The sequence below is a fragment of the Sparus aurata genome, chromosome 21 (assembly GCF_900880675.1).
Source record: "Sparus aurata chromosome 21, fSpaAur1.1, whole genome shotgun sequence".
Lineage (NCBI taxonomy): Eukaryota > Metazoa > Chordata > Actinopteri > Spariformes > Sparidae > Sparus > Sparus aurata.
The window spans coordinates 15028922-15050155 of NC_044207.1; the positions used below are offsets into that span (position 1 = coordinate 15028922).

General features: G+C 39.8%; 2 protein-coding genes across 2 annotated transcripts in view; one reads left to right on the plus strand and one right to left on the minus strand.

The window, feature by feature from the left end:
• The window catches only part of pigk (phosphatidylinositol glycan anchor biosynthesis, class K), a 34599-nt gene extending 29797 nt beyond the window's left edge, over positions 1–4802 (minus strand). Inside the window, exons 1-6 of the mRNA XM_030401991.1 lie at positions 4644–4802; positions 4398–4451; positions 4138–4229; positions 2672–2807; positions 1731–1842; positions 279–375 (exon numbers count right to left, since the gene is read on the minus strand). Of these exons, the coding sequence (XP_030257851.1) occupies positions 279–375; positions 1731–1842; positions 2672–2807; positions 4138–4229; positions 4398–4451; positions 4644–4709 (557 nt within the window). The 5' untranslated portion in view covers positions 4710–4802. The remainder of the gene's footprint in view (positions 1–278; positions 376–1730; positions 1843–2671; positions 2808–4137; positions 4230–4397; positions 4452–4643) is intronic.
• A 3788-nt stretch (positions 4803–8590) lies between these two features.
• ak5 (adenylate kinase 5) overlaps positions 8591–21234 on the plus strand; it is a 78206-nt gene continuing 65562 nt past the window's right edge. The window contains exons 1-4 of the mRNA XM_030401990.1: positions 8591–8983; positions 11687–11873; positions 13726–13893; positions 18707–18879. Coding sequence (XP_030257850.1) covers positions 8924–8983; positions 11687–11873; positions 13726–13893; positions 18707–18879 — 588 coding nt within the window. The 5' untranslated portion in view covers positions 8591–8923. The remainder of the gene's footprint in view (positions 8984–11686; positions 11874–13725; positions 13894–18706; positions 18880–21234) is intronic.

A 21234-nucleotide genomic window follows, 5' to 3' on the forward strand; every position in this document is an offset into this window, starting at 1 on the left:
ATTCCACCTTTTAGCACCAAAGCACTGTTGCAACCTATCTTTAAATACCCTAAATAACTGAACAACATGAAAATTTTCCAAAGAATCTTCCAGAGAATCTGCTCATATCCATAGGTTCATAAGTTTCATGCCCTCAATTTGTTGTTGACATGCTGCACAGCTAATTGGCACTCAGGGGAAAGAAATGAAGTGGACTTCAGAAGGATACACAGTGTTACAGTGTTACATCACAAGGACCTTTTCAATCCCACGTCTGTGTATATTTCCAGTTTATTTACCTCCTTTTCTGCCACATCTGCTCAAACGCGTCGGCAAGTTCCACGTTACTAATCTCCTCAGAGTCCTGGAACTTAAGGAAGCCATTCCCACCGTGGCCTGTCAAACAAACACACATCATGAATAATTCATTCTTCTCTGATTCACAATGCAAAACATGATATAGAAAGGAAAATAACAAGAAACATGAAAAGGGAAGTGCAGCAGAGCGTACAGTGTAGGAGAAATGACTGTAACTCAGTTATAGCAGAGGATAGTACATTCTGCCACAGATGCACGAGATGAAGAAAAGGTTAGATAAAAACGCACTTTTTCCAACTATATGCCTTAAAAATACTTCACTAGAGAGTCTCTAGGACTTAACTTGAAAGACATAATGTAAAATACAAATGAATATGAGGTATAATATGTTCAGTGTTGCAGATAATCAATTTACGGCTCCCTTGTTGTGGCAGCCTTTTACAGCATTTGGATTTCAATTCAAACAAAAATCTCAGCACAGCACAATATAATTCTGTCAATGTTTGTATGATCTTAACTTCTGGACCAACTTAATTGCTCTCCACAGATGCTTCCCATTTCCATACAGGGCAAATCAAATAAGATAAGATGCTATATCCTCAATGCGGCTTCAAGATCAACAAAGACAAAGACAGCTTCTGTCTGAGAGGTGCCATACAACTGTTACAGTTTTTCTATAAGGAAACTTCATGCTCTTACTTTGTAGAGTTTAGAGTGTAGTGTCTTGTAGAGGAGGTGGGATACCACACCTTGAACAAAGACCGACTCTACTTTAACTTTAATCAATTAAATATTAACCTTTAGCGAAATTGATGACAAGATTAAATGAAACTTCCTACAGTCTTGCTACCTTTCACCTACATGTATGATTGAAAGCAATAGAGTTTGTTTGAGTCTCATCTCTGTGGGTAATTGAAATTCAAATCAGTCTTTCACTTAAGCAGAGGTTTGGTCACTGTAGAAAAAATGAGTACACAGAAAATAAATGCTTCAAAATTAAATTAGCTTCTAGCAAAATAAGTTAAGAAAATGAGAAAAATAAGAAAATTATGATTTACAATGTAATGACTATAGAAAAAAGACACCATCAGCATCGCATCACCCTTATAAACCTCACTTTAGAGATGTAGTTTTGTCCACTACTGGACATGAAATCTCCCGGGAAATGAGGACTGACTCACATTCAAGTCATACTCGAAGCCTAGCACCATTTCTATCTGCTTTCACGTCTCCATTACTGACTACATGAATGAATAAACTCATGTTTTGTCCTGTGTTGTCGGTGGTTGCAGTCTGTGGAAAGCCACTGTCGCAAAAACATGGCACCGATGATAATACCACTTGGAACCACTCAGGGAGAGTGAAAGTTGTCTTTTTCCACTGTAAATAGAGAGAAAGAGTTTCAGTGGAGAGTCTGTGCATTTGTGCTGTACCGGTCAGGTATATGAGGATGTTGCTGCGGTCATCAGAGAGGAGGCGTTTGGAGCGCGGAGTGCTGGGTGGCAGCCTTCCAGTCAAAACACGCAGGAAGTTCTCCACTGTCACCTGAAACATGGACAGAATACAAAAGGGTAAATAAAAACTATGCGCAATTTGTAATTCAGTGCACAGAACCCGAGCAGTTTGGGACCGGACAAAAAAAAGGGAACATAATCTCACCAGTCAACTCAAAAAGTGGTGTCAGGAGATTAAGGTAACTGCCTCACTTATCGTTTAATTACCATGAAATCAATTACTTGTGGTATTCTTTTCTTCCATTTCTCCTCCTTAACTTTATCAACTATTCTTGCACATGATTACAGTTTGACAGCAAACATGAATGAGTAGCGCAGTGTTTATACAATTTTAAAAAGCCGGCACAAAGCAAAGGAAATAATCTAAAACAAACAGTGATAAGGAGCGGATACACAAGAGGGGCTCTCCGTGCCATAATAAACAAAACACTATCCTCTATTAGAGAATGCATATGATATAAAGCTGCCTATACATTTCCTGCTCAATAGACTAAGCAAACACTGGAAGAATAATGACAATCAAAGCCCCCTCGAGTTCTCTACTACACCTGTGAAATACCTTTCTACATGAGTAATATTATATAGTACTCAGGTTTATAAAGCACTTTAACACTACATTGGAATAGGGGAGTTCCCAGGAACTACTTTTCTTGATGTTTAAAAAAAAGTTTATATGTAGACAAGACGACTTGTCTAAAAGTCAGTCTAACAGTCAAAATTAAACACAATTCAATCTAGAGCCTGTGTGTTGACCCTGGTAAATACAATACAATACAGATTGTAAAGAGTCGCATTGAGCTGCTGAGAAACACATTTCTACAGTTGTGAGTGTTGCTGTCTGTCTGTAAAAGTGAACAAACCTCATATCCTCGGTAGTCCACCTCCACATCGTCTCCGTACACATTCAGCTCCATGTTCTTGTGGCTGAACACTGTGGCAGGTTTTGGGTTTCTGTGGTTACAAGCCATGTCATCAGCCAGCATGAGCACTATGTGGCTGGAAAAAGAGAAAATGACAGAGGACATTAGAAGATAAGTGGAATGACCAATGACGCACAACAGCTGATGAGCGCTATGTTACACCATTAGTGTGATGATGAGTTATTTATCATTATCACTGTACAGACAATTTAACTGTTTTTCTTTGACATATATACACTCACAGGTGGAGCAGTTCATGGTTAACTGTCTCACTTAATGCAACTTCAGTATGTCACAACCAGTGATTGAATCACTCCACTTGAGCTACAGATGACAGCTGATGAGTTCGCTGACTTAAGGAACCCACCAGATCAAGTGTCATCTTATTCTAAAACGAAAAAGACAAACATGATTCCACCAAGCTGTAAAACAGCAGTATTGGTGCAGACGAGGGTTGCAGCGGTATTCAATGGTATTCAATTCTGCTGCATGAGTTTTGTTTAAAAATGTATAAAATGTCAAAGTTTATATCAAGTTTCATGTCTTTCAGGACGGAATAATTTGTGAAATTATTATAAAGCATTTGATCAAAAACATACACATAAGCCACAACATGAAAACCACTGGCAGGTGATGCGAATAACATTGATGATCTTACCACAGCAACGTTCTACTGACAACCCTTGGACTCTGTTGATTACCACTCGAATCACTCAACACATTGTTGTTGTGAACCAAGTACATCTCCTCATGGCAACGGCACTCCCTAATGGCAGTGACCCCCCACCAGCAGGACAATGCACCAGGCCACAACACAAAAACTGCTCAGGAATAGCTTGAGGGACATGACCAAGAGCTCAAGGTGTCAACCGGGCCCCAAGCTCCCAATCTGGTCTCATATAGGATCCAAAGAATTCACTACAAATGTCCCAGTACCAGACACCAAAGGACACCCTTAGAGGTATTATGGTCATGCCTTGGCAGTTAAAATCTGTTTTGGCTTTACAAGGATAACCCACACAATATTAAGCAGGTGGTTTTAATGTTGTGGCCAATTAGTGCATATACATACTTCTAGCTAAGGGCACTCTAACAGGAGCCTCCCTTGTATTGTATCCTCAACATAACCAGTTCAGGTACAGCAGGGATCTTGGTTACATTTCAATCCTCTTGTCTCTCACTCTCCATTTGTCCTGTTGCCCTCTGCAGCTCGACCACGTTTAAGGCATCCAGAAATATTTGGGCAAATTAAATGAGCATATTGAAGAAGAGCTTGGTGAACGAATTAATTCATTTTGATGGACATGCAGTGCTTTTACTCTGTCCAGCACCTCAATGCCTTCACCACCATCTAAATATGACACAATAAAATGACGAACAATAAGACTTGACATTTGATTAGTTACCTGTCAGGAATGCCCAGCCTCTTAACACTTCTGTAGACGGACAGAGTATTGGCCACATGACGGTAGTTGAACCAGAATCTGGATGTACATACCTGTGTATCAAATAAATAACATGCAAATGAGACAAAAGTTGTCTGTGGCAGGTTTATCAGGCACAAGCATGTTTCTGCAGCTCCCATCGGTTATACAGACAATAAATTAGCATGTATTTAAATTATATATATGCATCTTAATTCAATGAATCATCAATGAATTCTTACCAGAACAGCCCAGTTGTTGGTATGGCCACTGCTGAAGAACTGTGCTGCATGATTCTGAGTGGAGAAAAATGAATAAATCTATTTTTAAATCTGTTTCGGCTCGTACAAGCAGCAAGAGCCATCACCAAAACAGCTAGCATGACAGCACCAGAGGCTAACATGGGTACGACATTTCAGCTAAAATTCAATGTAAAATATAGATTGGTGGGATTTTCATGGCTGTGCGCGATTCAAATGTGCACTCACCTCGATGTTTAGGCTGCTGGCTAATAAGTATGTGGAAAACAAGCTCCACAACGTGAGTATTTTCATTGTGCAGCACTGTTAGCTGTCAGCAACAAGGAAGTGAAAACCGGAGACTCCGCCCAGCAAGTGCTTCCGGTAGGAGACATTTCAGAATAAAAGCTTCGGTAGGGAAAATGAGGATATAATTTTAAAAACAGATCTTTAATCGTTAAAATGGCATTTCAAGATGTCAGTAAGCTTCTCTACCTGAGGGTCATATAGCAAAACAATATTTTCAACAATAGATAGGCACCTGAATCATCTGTTTATAAACGTCACTGAACATAAAACATGATTAGTTTTTCCTTTTCTGATTATTCATTGTTTTCCAACTTAAAATAACATGCAATATGGGTCAAGAAATATTTTGTTTTGAGCGCCTGGTGTAAATGCTTGTACCAAATATGTATAATGTGCCCATTTAGCTGTAACTCATGGCTTTAGTATTAAAAACACATGTCACAGATACACATAAGCATATATGAATACAAACACAATGCATACATGCTAGTTATCAGTAAAAAAAAGAAATCAAAATAACAGATAAACAAAAGTAGATGATTTGAGTACATTTCATCTCCATATATTCATGCATATGTACTCTTCATGTGATAATATTAACTATCTTCTTTTTGAAAGCAGTCAACTCATTATTATTGCTCTGAATGTATATACATGTGTGTACATATTTGTACAATTTCTACAAAAAATATCATATGTTTTGTTTTATTACCAAAAGTATTATAATGTGTGGTATAAAAAAAAATAATAAATAATAAAAGTTAAACATTGTGTTTTAATCAACTTAACATTAGTGGAGCGAAGCTTCTTTTTGATGCAGCTTGTGCAGGCCAATGATTAGCTAATTGTTAAATGGACTGTCTGTGTACAGAGGACCAATCAATGGGATATAATGGAACATTTTATAACGATCTTGCTAATTGTTCCCCATAGACTCATGTCTCCCTCTAGGTTTTTGGTTACATTTCTGTTTGTAAACTGTTCTAACAAAGTTCATAAGGAAAAATATTATTTTTACTTTGTTTTTTTCTTTGTGACCAATAAAGGGACACATTTCTTGTATTTTTCAGTGTGGTATTACAAAGATATATCCTGGTTTTCTGGTTTCTTTGAGCTATGTGGCAAATCATTTTTAAGCAAGCTACTTACAGTTCACATTTGACTGAATGTCAAATTCAGGAAATCATTTTTTTGGTCATATGACAGATGCACTGATGACAGAAAAAAAAATGATTAGATGCCAAATCACACTGACAGCCTTCTATTTCAGCGTCTTTAGCTAATTGGTAAAGGCCTTCATAATAAGAAGTGACATTGATATCAGCAACAGATGTCAAATTGACTGCCATACCACCACTAAAGCAGTGCCGCAAGGTGAAGTTATGAAAAAATCATATGCTTCACGCAATTCTAATGTAACATTAGAAGCACAGCAAGCAGACGGTCTGCTGGAAAGGCAGCATTGAAATCACTTTTGACAAACACAGCGGGGTGCCGTTACATGTAAGGCCTGCCAACCATTTAATCCCCTGGACGTCTCCTTCTGCTGCTGTTTGACCTGCAGCATCAGTCTCTGCCTGCACAGAGCTCATCAGAGTAATGCCCTCCTCCGAACACATCACATTAGAAAATGAAAATAGGAAGGATAGTACACCAACAAAACAGCTCTCAAGCCTATAAATATAATGATTATTCCATTTTAGATTCCATAAATTAGAATTTGACTCCCAGTGGTGACCATCCTTGGTCATCCTGTCTTTCTAACGCACTTAAGAACTAATCTGATGTTGTTCTGTGATATAACCAACCAGGAGCCTCAGAGTCAGCTGTACAGTTGTCAAGAGGATTACTGGACTATAAGAATCAAATCCTATGGGACAAACCAGGAAATCAAACTGGCCTGCTCCCCTGTTGCCTAAAACAGCATTGATCATGTGACCAGTGGAATTCAACTCTTGAACTTTTGTTTCCATGTAAAACACAAACTAAAGATATACATTGTTATGCAAGTTAAGTGATGACGTGCAGCTGAAAAAAAAGCATCCAGCTATATTAAGCTGCAATCAATCTCCTATCAATCTGTGATGAAATCAATCAAATATTTTGGTTGTGATAAAGTGGTTTAATTATTTTATTCTGTAACAAAACTTCTTAAAATAGTGTCAAAATGTTGTTCTTGAAAGTCCATTATTGAGTCAGATAAGTTACAAATAGATAGTGAGTGTTCCACATGTGTAGAGTTTTGTCAAGTGCCAAAATGGATAAAGGGGCAGTTTTGTAGTTTTGGAGAATTAATGTAGATCAGAAGAGAAAGATCTTCATTGACTTATTTATTTTTGTTTATGTCCAAACAAACTAAAAGAAGAAAAACTCTTTGTTTGCTTGACTGAATAAACAAACTGATCTTAAGGGACACCACAATTTCATGCAGTATTACTTGGTTTAAATGTGGCGGACCCTGCCAACTTTCTAGCTTCAAACAGTGTTCTTGGGAATGTATTTTCTTCTGAGAACAGCTTATTTATTCAGTTATGCTAAAATTCTGAGTTTGAATTTCTTCACCAAAACTACATAGTGCCCCTTTAAGGTGCAAATCTGCCCTTATTGTTTTCTGATATTGTAGGAAACCAACCCATGAATTAAGCATTTTCTACACCCAATCCACAGTGGTGGGAAGTATCTAAGTACATTGACTCAAGTATTGTACGTATTTGATCAGTTTTACTTGTACTTTACTATTTAAATATTGCCAATTTATGCTAATCTACTTCTATTCCACCAGTGTTGTAAAAGAAGCCAAGAGTCACCTGAGTAAAAGTAAAGAAGTTGTGTTAAAATATTACTTTGTCAGAAGTTAAAGTCACTCATATGGAAAGCACTTGAGTAAAATTCTTAAAGTATCTGACATCATAAGTAATCAAGTATCAATAGTACAAGTAAGTGTACATTATACATATATTTACATGCTATCTTGGGAAGTAATGGGATTACATAATCAGGGTATAAAAACAAGGTAGCTGAAATAAAGATGTAATTAGATTACAGCTACAATCAGTAAAAATGGGGATTAATAACATGACTATTACTTTAAAATAAAGAATGTTGTACTAGTGTGTAACCGTGCACATGTACACACGATAACACTTGATGAGTCTCACACAACATTAGTCGGGTCTAGTTGTCTCTCGTTTTTATTTGCATGTTGGTATGGAGCTAATCCAAAAGTAATGGAATGCAAGTTACATTACTTTAATATTGTGATATTTGGATTAGGTTCCCAAATACATTTTGTAACAGGTAATTAGTGACTGTATCAGGATACATTTTTAAAGAAAATGTAATCAGTTACATTCAATCATTGTATCCCAACTACAATTCAGAGGCACATTTTGTAATCTTAATTCTACTGTGTTTATTTCACAACTTTAACAACAACGTTTGTAAAAACAGTAATAGAGAAGAAAAATGAAAAATAAAACTGTATTGATAATCAAGTATTTACTGTTATTTCTATATGCAGTACACGCACGTATCATTTGTTTGCTTTTGTGTTTTGTACGTGTCCTTCCTCTCTATCTATCTATCTATCTATCTATCTATCAGCCGATAAACTGTTTAAAGTGACCTTTACCAGCTTCAACATTAAAGTTATTAACCTCTTTTGAAATATGTCATTCTGCATGATGACTGCTTTTACTTTTGGTAAGTATTTCTAGTAATTGTACACTGTGCTTCTGCGTTTTTTTTCTCTTGTTTTAAAGATCTGAGTACTTCTTCCACCTCTGCCCATGAGCACCAGGAGGAATATATCTCTCATTTATAAAACTTGATGTCTGTTCTATGTCAAAAAAACATTTCCCACCCATCTTCCAGGTTGACTGACGCTGCATGCGCTTTTTGGCACAGCGCGCAACCTCTGTTCCAACGTCAAGGCACACACGGTGCGTGCTGCGAGCTCAGCGCTGTAGGAGGGAAGACGGACGAGCAACGCATCCGCATCACAGAGGAGGGTGGCGAGGTGGCATCGCCTGCAGGAATCCAGTTGTAAAGTCCACACACACACGAGGCAAAAATGCGCTGAGGAGAAAACTGTGTGGAGCTCGCTCGTTCACCAAAGATTATCACCGTGCGGCATTGAGGCGTCTGAGGCAACATTTTTTTTTTTAGAAAAGAAAAACGCTCCGGACAAGTTGAGATTTCAAAAGGAAATCCGACTGGAGATGAATACCAACGATGCCAAGGAGTATCTGGCGCGGCGGGAGATACCTCAACTGTTTGAGGTGAGAGCTGGTGTGCGCTGACTGGTCGGGCTGTGTGCAGATTGTGTGATTATTACACGAACAGTCATGTTTGTCTGCGATGCGCTGCAAAAACGCCATCAAGAGTCGCGTCAAAGATCTCCTCTTGATGTGTAATCCATCTTGTTCTGGCTGCTGGAGGTGCGAATGTGCGCGTCTGTTTGAACGCTACTTCTGGATTAATACTGCGGTTTAATATAAGCAGGCGATTGAGGATTATTGCTACAAACTGCCAACTATGCGCTTTTACAGTAACATCTAGTCATAATTAGTGTGATTAAACGAAATAGTCCGCCCTCCCCTCCTTTGCATGACTTGCTTCTAATTGACGCGAGGCGGCTGAAAGCCCTCAGCTGGAGACCTGCATTAATTCAGCATGATGAATGAAAATGAGCACCGTGACACAGTCTGAAAAATGAAATTATGGAGCCAAAAATATCATCATAATTTAAGGAGGATTAGCAATATTTAGGTAGACAGGCGGGGAAATAATATTAAGTATGAGAATTAGTCTAAAATTAAGTCTTCACGGGAATATTATACAATGAAAGTTTAAAACACGTTATAATTTACAATGAATCCAGATTAGATTCTCTATTAAACCCTTGTTTCTCAACCTGGGGGTCATGAGCTCCAAGGAGTCCGAAAGAAAATACAATATTTCAGACTGGGGAATAGTTTTTACATCACATTGCCTGTAGCAGTGAGGTAATCTGCCCTCTGATAGATTGTATTGAGTGTGTTTGTGAGAGGCAAAGTGTGTCTTCAAGTGAGTTCTGAGTGGAAAGAGAAAGAGAACCTCTGATTTCATTGTGGCACTTTGGGGTTATGTGAGTTGAAAGTCGGTAACAGTCTTCGTGGGGTGAGAACCACTATCGTCTAAGTATTTCCTCAAATATCCATGAAATGAAAGCTTGTTTTGGAAGCTATTTATGGTCTGCATGATTTCATAATAGCCGTGTACTGATATCTACATTCATTAAAGCAACATTATGTAATCACAAATCCCAGGTCTGTAACAGTTTGTCAGATTTGTAGGTGCTGACTTCAAACAAAACTCACTAGGTCATATCACTGTTATGTGTTGAGAACTTGTATGTTAAAAGTATTCATGTATGTAACGCTGTGATCCGACCCTCTCACTGAAGTTACATAGTGCAGAAACAAGTGATGGGGGGGGGCGGAGTGGCTGAGACACCATTCACTCTGTTACAAGACACTGTGGCATCAACACGACTGTGAAGCTGTTAATTTGAAGGTACACTCTGTAGTTTTGGGGAATACATTTTAATCAGAAGAGAAAAATCTCTATGTTTTATGCCTAAACAAACTAGATAAACAAACTGAAAACACAACACAACTTCATACTGTTTCACTTTGTTTATATGTGGCGGACCCTGACACCTTTCTAGCTTCAAGCAGTGTTTTGCGGACCTTGTTTTCCTCAGAGAACAGCTTGTTGATTCAGTGATGGAAAAAGTTAATACTACTTATTTTGTGTTATTACCTCGTGAATATTATACATATTATCATTCTGAAAAAAATGTATAATTTCTTCTCTTAAGGTAAAAAAGTTATATAATGTAGCTTTTAATATCTTTCTATGAATCACTGTCAGTGGCGGGGTACGCCACCCTTGCAAAAGACTGATGTCGTATCTTGCTGCATTTTCATCAGTAGATCAGTCTGAACAGTTGCATACAGTATACTACAGTCTGACATATGACAATATATTTCTTCAAACACTTGAGTAAAACATTTGTGTTTGCGTAGGGCTTCACTATAACATGAAATAAAATCAAAAAGCTAATAGATGTTTTTCCGTCATTCATACAAATATACTGATCAGTATAGGTTATTTGGACTCTTCGGATCTGGACAATAATTAAAAATGAATGTTTTATGAGTTTGCCATATGCTCAGGCAGAGGAGGTCAAACATCATATAGACAGTGCATAGAGAAATGTAATAATGAAGTATCCATCATGATCCTTAGGGGGATGGTTAACTGGCCAATCCATTTAATTAGACTCGCTCCCAAGTGTGTTGCAGCTAATGTATGCAAGCAATCACAGTTTGTTTATTTACAGAATGTTCAAATTACACTGAGCATCCAAGTGACACACCATCATCATTAAAACTGCAGCTTCACTCTACCGCTTACAATTGCTCCCCATTTAAAAATGAGTATTCATCACCAATCAGCTGCATGAACACATCGAATCGCTCGATGTGTTCATGCTGCTGACTGAGTTGTTGGTGAGGAGGGTGGAGATGAAGAAGGAAGTCCCAGAGGAAGGCATTGTTTTAAAACACCCAGGGTCAAATGTCACACAAACACGCACTCCACTCGTGTTTCTTGACCTGGTTCTCACATTCATCGCAGTCGCCGGACGTCTTCCTGGACAATAACAGGTCATCATCGGGGACTCTGTGTTTATTTACCAGGCTGAGTTCAATTTCACGGGCTTCTGACAAAATGAGATGTTTTTGTTCTCCTCGTGGAAACAAGCCAAGGCAACCAGATCTGCACTTTCACATCTTCACCTCATTAAACGTTTCCCCCGCACGCCGCGCTGTCACAGAACTGCACATCACACAGAAATGTAGAACAAACATCTCCTCCCTCTCTCTTATCCTCCCTGTCTACCTCATCACATCCCTCCTCTGTTGTTTTTTCTCCAGAGCCTGCTTACAGGTTTGATGTACTACCGGCCCGACGACCCCATCGACTACCTTGAGGGCTGTCTGAAGAAAGTCAGGGAGCTTGGAGGACCAGACAAGGTGCGGTGGGATACCTTTGTAGGCCAGGAGAAGAAGTCACTTCCCCCTCTCAACGGTGGCCAATCACGCAGGTCCCTCTTCAGAAATGGTGAGCAGTGAAATGTCCTAAGATAAGAAAAGACCTTACATCTCTCCCTAAAATGTTTCTTTTTGGTTGTTACATCTTGTTCTTATTCATACCTTTTTTTATATTGTTGTATTTGATCTTTTTCTTTCTTATTGTCATTTTATCTGCCATGTCTGGTTTGTCTTTTCTTTTGTACAGCACTGTCTATCTTTTTAAGGAAAAGTACTTCTGCTCAGAGCCAAAATATCTTTATTTTCTGGCACTGGACTCTCTAAGAATGCCAGCAGCAGTGAGTCTTCCTATCCCACACAAACTGGCTCGCTGTTTGAACAGGAAAGGGTGTTGACATTTGTACTGTACGCTCGTGAGCCCCATTGTCGATACTTTGTGAAAACAGTCGTGCTGCTTTTGAAAATACTCGCGGTAGTAGAGTTGGAGGGCGGTGAGACGGGAGGCTTTTTTTCTGCGTGTGCATCACCGCTCTCAGATGTGTTTTCAAAATGTGCCAGAAGCGCTTGTTCAGATACCAGAACACCCACAAACACACCAAAGCGCCAACTGCTGCTGCTTCCAACCGTTGTTGGAGGCTTCTGCTGTTCAGAAGTTCAGAGTGCTGGTCTCTGTTGTCGAACACGTCTGTGCTGCCTTCACTGACCTGTGGGTTTGTAGACAGCATGTTACAGCGCAGTAAACACCGGTGGTTAATCATTCACATGACATCAAAAGGCTCTCCATTCTTAACTTAGCAGTTTGTCTGACCAGTGCGGGGAGAAGTAGAGATGCAAAACATAGCGTGTACTGCCAACTTCAGTTACTCGTATGCTAATTTTCCCATTTGCATTGCTTTATTAGGGCCCATTGTAAGCCAAACATTAACATCTTTGTTTGATGATGCGTGCGAAGTGAGGCAGTAATGTGCACAGGACCTACTATAGCACAACAAATACAAGAGCATGCAGACATTGTAAACCGAAGTCTTCACAGTCAAGGGGCGTCGAGAGTGGACTCACATTTAAGCCACTTCTCCTAATATGCTGTTGAAGATGTCTGAAAGCTCTGCCAGCTGCAAGGTTTAGCTGCTGGGAACTGAAGCCTAATCAGGGATAGAGATTCCTGTGACCCGCGTTTCCCTTCTCGGCTGTTAGCTGAAGCTCAAATCTGCCGCGTGAGAAAGCGTTTGCCGGACGGACCGCTGCTCTCACTTCGTAAATTACTCCCATCTCTGCCCGATTGACTGTTGAATGTGTCAGAAATGTCAAAAAGGGCAAGAGTAAGCCTTTAGATACAGCCAGGCCCGACAACATAAGTGAAATTTGCTGTGTTTTTTAAAAATGTTTTCATCCTAACAAGAGCAAAATCTGAGTTTTTTTCCAAATCGGTCACATAAAAAAAGGCATCCCTTCTCCTAGGATTCAACCAAAAATTGTGTGATCAATACCACCATCAGCAAGAGATAATAATGGTTCCACATGTGCATTATAGCAGCTCTGCAGCATGCAGTGATGCTTTCTTTCTTTTGTAAATGTGTTATATTGAATCCTGTGATCACCAGAGACAGCAGTATAATTACCAAACTGAATGACGCATTGAATTCATCACACTGTCACATTTTAGTTTCGTCTCGGATTAATAGAACAGCTCCTTTTTCATTTATCTTTTTTTTTTTTTTTTTTATGAAACTTGATTTGCAGCCTTTGAAATGAAGTCACATCTGCATTAATAAAGTGACCGACAGCAACAAACTCATAGAGCATGAATGATTCACTATATGTTCAGAGATTTAATGATCAAAAATGTCTTCAGGTTGGTTCTCAATTATTGTGTGCGTGTGCGTGTGTGTGTGTGTGTGCGCATGCGTGTGTGTGTATGACAGTGTTGCCCGACAGTCCCAATTTTCCCTACAGAAGGTATGACCGCCTGCCTCCCATCAGCCAGTTTTCCATCGAGAGCGATTCGGACCTGTCGGAGACGGCGGAGCTCATAGAGGAGTACGAGGTGTTCGATCCATCCAGACCACGACCTAAAGTCATCCTTGTCATCGGTAAAGGACCAGTACACACAATTACACACACACACATTCATTTTTTTCCTTTAACCGATCGAGAGTAGCAACAGGGACCCCCTTCTACGTTGCGTTAAAAAAAAAGCACTGCATATTAAACCGGGCTCACAATAAACTGTTGGTTGGTGCAGGTGATGCGCTATAGGTGGTGTGCATCATGTGACCATATTTCTGAAAAGATTTGTGCAGTAGTCAAAGGAGAGAGACAACTTGATCCTTCATGGAGTGTCGGCCAAGATGACACCAAAGTACACAACTGTTGCATGTAGTCTTCCTATTTATGTATTTCGCAGACTCATACTTGATTAATTTACTAACAAATGTCAACTTTCTCAGTGGGAATCTCTTAAATTGCTTACCATCAATGTGTAGTTTATGGCACAGTTCAAATGGGAACAAACTCTTTTTTGTCCCTCTTCATTCACTACCATACATATTTTTGGTCGACCGGAAGGGGATTGACTTCGGCTCGCTATAAATAATACGTGCGCCTTTGCACGGTACAACGATGACACAGTTTGTTTACTAATCCGATGTTTTAGATTTGAAGTGCTCATCTGGATTCCTGCTGACCCGATGTTTTCCATTAGACGGCCAAGGTCAGAGTATTAAAGTTCCTTGTGTTTGTAAACACAGGAAAACACTGTAATCAGTGCCTCTTTAATGCCTCTGATGGGAGCTTTATCCATTTATATAAAAATGACAGCAAAAACACAAAGTTTATATTTGCCTCGCTGATGATCTAAAAATAGGTGGCCTGAATGGGAAATCTACGAGTCAGAGTCAGAGTCAGTGTGTGTTTGTACCCAGCGTGTTTTTTCCTGGTATTTTGAACATGGCCCCTCCTCTCTCTCTGTCGTTATCCGCGGAGCAGATCTTGTTGCGTGCCACTCACTGTGTCAGACACTCACGCTCTCCTAATCTGATTTCCTTGATGGGCCTGCATTAACCTGTCATATACATTCATTAATCTTATAAATTAAGCTCGGCAGCTGCATAATCAGAGTAATGGGACTGGCTGGCCTCAATAGGAAAAGGCTGATGTCTAAAAACCCTCTTGAAAACAGTTTATTTAAGGTTTTCCTGTCTGTTAAAAAGCTCTTTAAAAAAAAAATCCTCTGACAGCCTTCTGCTGCGGCGCGTTGTGCGTCTTTGTGCGTACCTGGGATGTTCATGGTGTGGATGATTGTTGTTTGTCCTCACAGCACAAAGCCAGTTCCTATCTCGTCTTTGTGAGCACATTGTGGCCTATTTTAAAAGGGAAAGCAGGATGGCAGCAGCTGTCATCTCTTTAGAGGATCGAGGCAAACGTTTCGTCTGTCAGTTCTGCAGAGAGAGACACACTCGCGGAGACGTGTGTGGTCATGCGGAGGTCGGGAGTGGACTGGATAGAAAATTACAAAATACTCAGATGTAAGATAAAATGTGCATACCACACACCCCAGTATCTCCATGATTGCCCTGCCCCTCGTCGAAACTGCGCAACTATTTTTTTCTTATGGGAGGGATCACAAGACATGATTATCTTAGAGGAAGAACGCAGAAAAGTAAAGTTAAAGTAATGAATAATGGCTGCTTTATATTAAGCTTTGAGGGTCCTATTATTGCACACAGCTCATAATGCTTATTGTGCCCCTCAATTGAGCTGAGCCATCGTTAAACATTATTGGTTGCACCTGTGCTTCCTCGCTGTGACGGGTCATAAAGAGTGGACTGAACCCACGATCTGATGTCGCTGTGTTGGTGTCGTTCCTGGAACATCATGAATAATGCTGCTCCGTGACCGTCTTGTGGCGTTTGCGCGATGTCATATTCATGTATCATTCTTGTTGTCTAAACTTCACCATCAACTAACGACTGACAAAAAGGAAAATATTGAGTGGATTTAGCGTACAAACGCCAGCTTGATCAGTATGATATTGTGCTCCAAACAGGATACGAACGCCAGACTCAGAGTCATCAGAGTCCTGTTCTCAACTCATTCAGCCACAACAGCTGTTGTTGTGTCAACAGGGCGATATCAAAGAAATTATGCAGTGAAAAATGTGTCCTATTAATTTCCTGTACATGTGAAGATACAATTATCAGAGAAAACAAAAAGTAGGACATGACGGTGGCATGATAATCCTTTCTGTAAAGGTCAGTCTGCTGGATTAGTTATATATCTTAAAGGAGCAGGTGAACATGTTGGGAAATGCACTTACTCACTTCGCTCCCCTGCTGAGAGTTAGATGAGAAGATCATTACCTCTCACGTCTGTCTACACGATATGAGGCCGCAGGAGCAACGTGGTTAGCCTAGCATAGCATAACATCTTTAAAAGGGAGAGCAGCTAAAAAAAATTATTTGTCTGGGTATTTTCCCCTTCATATAAAGCCTATATGCCAAGCAAGATCAACAGTCTTGTGGCTTCATATTTATCACAGAGTAATATTTATCTTTTCATCCAACTCTCGACAGGTGTATTTCCCAAAATATCAAACTATCCCTCTGAAGTTCACACAGCGTTCTGAGTAACACTCTTGATTCGCCTGTAACTATTTTAAGCAGCAACACTAAATAACAAGGTCAGTAGATATTCAGTTTAAGCACCCTTCTTATTCATTCTCCACAGACAAAGCATCCATAAATAATAAAGTGTATCTCTACAGGCCTCACTATGATTCTAAAGAACTAGGTCGCGTGATGTGTTGTCCTTCCACAACAGGGCTGTCAGAGAAGTGGGTGTGACACGATGGTTCACATGAATATGGATAAAGTTGCACACTTCGGGACCGTCTCTACTCAAAGGCTTTCATTGTGTTGCACTTGATTACACACATGGAAAAAGATGGAAGTAGTTGTGTGAAGGCCGAGACCAGTTATTCAGAGTTCACTCCTCTGCACACCTGGATAACTCCTGCAGAAATTGGGCATAATGGACAGATTTTTTTTAACAATTAAAAAAAAATGTAAGCATCTGCATATCTTGACATTGGATTGGGGTTTTCCGGCGGGTTTGACAAGGGGCAGGAGGTTTCAGGGGATTTGATGATATCACAAGCATACTGAGCAGTGATAGTAATCATGGCTCTTTGAGGATGCCTGGATGTTATGGCTCAGTTCCTCCGTTCATTCCGCATGTGTGGACTTCACTCATCTTGTTTTCTGCTGTTTGCCTCAGTTGTCTAGTGCCTCGTGGCGAAGCATGCATAATTGTGCACTTGATGGTAACCAGTACAAGATACAAAAGTCTCAGTAAGCTTGGCTCATTTAGTTATGCTAAATGCTAAATTAAATGGTTAAATCAAATAGAAAACAACAAAGGCAGCTACAGTTTCTCAAAACTGTGGTGAAAAGATCATCATGTTGTTCTTTTTGTACTTTTTTACATAAAAAAGAAAGCCAAAGTCTATCATTCACTTATAGAAGCCGCCACATAGAACCTGATCAACTTGATCATAATCGACACACCACTTACACTGTGGCCTTAAAGGAACAGTTTGCCCAGAAATGAAAATTTAGTTATTGCCTACTCAGCCCCATGCTGATAGAAAGTCAGGTGATGTTTTGTATTCCATGAAATATTTCTTGAGCTTCACAACAAAACAGCAGTGTAGCATTCTACTAAACAACTGAATTAGATTGCCACTTGAGAAAATAAACCACACAAAATGATTCCATACAGCTCGTCTAGCATAATCCAAATCTCCAGAGATCACAAATTAATTAGAAAATACAGTATTTAAACACTTTTTTAAGCTGAAATCATCTGTGAGTTGACAGTGTTAAATAATTTCCTTTGGGTGAACTCATCCTAACCTATCCAATTGTAAATCTAACACATGCTCCATAACCCAGACACTGAATACCTGTAGGAAAACTTTAAAGATCTTCAAGTACACATTACTTTAACTTCACAGGAACTCAAAATCATCTGAATTTAATCTGACCAGATAATTTATCTATTGGTGATAACTGATCTGTAATGATTTTTGTGCACACTCTCCTCGTCATCACTAAGAGAATAATCTGAATACATTGCCCACACAGCTCAGGCTCCAACCAGTTCCTCTCAACTCTTGCCAGGCTTTGAACCAGGAGCAGGTTTGGAGCGGTTGACATTTCTATGGTAACTGTAACATCTTTGAATGTGTGGAATAAAAAATGCAGTTCCCTATTCACATAGCTTTTACAGGCACTAATACACGCCTAGCACATTGCTAATTACCAGATAAGGTCTGACATATCAACTTGTCAACTCGACTCTTGCATGTTTTGCTTTTGAAGGAATTCTTCTAATGTTTTGTGAAAAATTCCACTCTACTGAGACTAAAACAATGTCAGAACGAAGGGTAACATGCCCTCTATTATAAACGATGTTTACCAAACTATCGAGTATCAAGCAGAGAGCTGTCTTCTCCTGCTCCCGCTCCTCTCGATGCCTTTATAAAGAGAGAAAAAAAGAGACCATTTCTTTGCACACATACCTGTGTCTGTCATCCCCCCCCCCCCACGTCCCTCTCCCCCGCATCCACTTGTAAAACACACACAACACAGTCACACAAGACAAACACACACACACACACACACACACACACACACAAGCGGAGTCATGCACATGCACAAAGTCTCACATAGTCTGGGTTTCTCTTACCAACGCTCACACACACATAAATGCGCCCACGCTAACTCACCCACACACGAAATGTTTCACACTCACACAGACACATTTCACACAGACACACACACACACACACACACACACAAAATCTCTCCCAAAACATCAACAGCTCTCCCCCTCTGTGCCTAGGTGGCCCTGGCAGCGGCAAAGGAACACAGTGCCTGAAGATTGCCGAGCGCTACGGTTTCCAGTATGTGTCCGTGGGCGAGCTGCTGAGGAAGAAGATGATACACAATGCCACCAGCAACAGAAAGTGGAGCCTGATCGCTAAAATCATCACCAATGGAGAGCTGGCACCACAGGTAGCAGAGAAACCGAGAGGGGGTGAGGGGGGGACAGTGTGTGTGAGACAGGGAGGGTATTAGAGGAAGGATGAGCGGCGAGTGTGTCCAGTCACTCGTAGGGCATTATCACAGTGTGAATGTAATAAGGGACTAATTAGCAGCATCCAAATAACAAGCGTGTTGGAGAGAGGGATGCTTATCCGTCTTATTAGCATCCTTCTCTGCAAGATAATGACTCCGTCTGGGAGGAAAATGAGCACAGACCTCCTGTGGTTGTTTGTGCTCTACTCTGTCAAACACTGTATAGAAAATGCATATGATGCCCTTCCCTAGTTTAATATGTGGGCGTAATGTACAACTTTGTGCATATCCAAGGACAGGGAGAGGACGAAACCACAGCTATAAATAACCAGAAAGGAGAAGAAGGAGACGTATTTTAATAATCCTCCCAGCGGGATTCTGTTTCTTCACTCTGTTGTTTTTTCACACACACAGACACACACACACACACACACACACACACACACACACACACACAAGCCCAATTTACACACACATGCACAAACAGGACCCAAACTCATGCATTAATGTACGAAGAGGTGTCAGAGTGGTGGGCTGCCATGTAGTCAGGCACCCCAGCAGGTAGGGTTTTGGTGCCTTGCTCAACGGGAGGTGAAGGGGCACCTCTCTATCCACAAGTTGACACTCTGCATAAACTGGGCTCCTGCCGCCCCTGTTTTGGGGTTTTATTTAAATGATCCCATTAACTACAAATCAACTTTACTCTTCATCAGTGAAAATTACCCAACAATCATACTTGAGTAGAAGTGAAGATATCGTGTTAAAATATTACGTTCTCTTTGTAATGTCAAAGTCTCCCACACTCAAAGTCATAATGTATCTGATATTAAACATACTTAAGTGTCGAAAGTAATTTTCTGGCACTACATTTACCTTTAAAGGACAAAATTATACATATATTTACATGTATGTACCAATATACTGTATACCACTGGTGGACTGATTACCCACCTGGTGGATTACTGGATCCAATATTTCATATTTTTCGGAATCAGTGTTTTTTCTAATCTGTTTGCGCTGCAAGGTAACTAGTAACTAAAGTAATAATAGATAAATGTAGTGAACAGAGTAAAAAATGTCCCTGTAAATGCAGTGATGTGGAAGTTCCAGAAATGGAAAAAGTACCTCAAAGTTGTACTTAAGTTCAGTACCTGAACATGTACATGTACTTAGTTACATTATATCACTCCTATACATTGCTGCTTTTTAATGATTTCCTTTCATCCATTTAGGTATAGAAAAGCATCCTTGATCAGGAAATTCACTCATTCTTTTGGTTTGTCTTTCAGTATTAATTAAATGACATTAAGTAGATAATGAATTGTGAATGCAACCTTTTCATCTTACTCTCAAATGTCTCCAAAGCTTTGCTGGATTTGACATGATGAACGACATAACTACAACTAATTTGGATCTAAAACATCATATTTGATGGTCTTTTAAAATCAATCAGAAAGGTAATACCAGTTAGTCGATATAGGGTTTTTCAAAATAAAGTTCAAGATTTCCTCCGAGATCAACTGACAAAAAGAAAAAATGTTAAAACAAAGAAGAAGTGTAATAAGGTCCAATCCACAAAAATGATCCAAGCAGAGTATTTTATAGTTTAGGGCAGAGAGAGTCCCTTGTGGTCTTGAGAATAGACCAGAGGCTGTTAACAGTATTCATGGGCACAAAACTCACAAACGACTGTTGCTGCTAGATCATGGACAATTTTAAAATACAATCTGACACTTTCTGTGATCATGTCACATATTAGTGACATATAAGTCTGTAACAGCGAGCCCTCGCCTGCCTCGTGATTGGCAGCTCTTAGCTCCTGTCCCCTGATGAATAACCTTCAATAACTGGCTGCCTCATCAATTATCATTCCTCCACTGCATACCTAGCAAGAGATCGGCCTTCTCCCTTTTGGGCGATCACCAGATGCCAGTCGAGGAACCAGTGAGATAAAGAGCGAAGGAGGCCAAGCTGCAAAAAATATTAGATATGATAAAGTGACTCGTGGCTGTTAGGCATTTAATTTCCTGCTGTGATTAGTTTAGCAAAGCAGATTAGAATTTGGCTTCTTAATGATTCTGTATGTAATGAGGAGAAGACAAGGCAAAGTATTTCTGGGTATGAACCTTGTTGATAACATTGTTTTTGTAAATACGGTATAGTAAAGCGATTGACTGGCATAGCACTGAGTCATGGATTGTTTTTAGTGGTGGCCAAGGTTTCATAGGTTTTATCCTACTCTTTTATACCATATGGTGAAAATAACATTATCAAATATCCTTTTAAATAGGG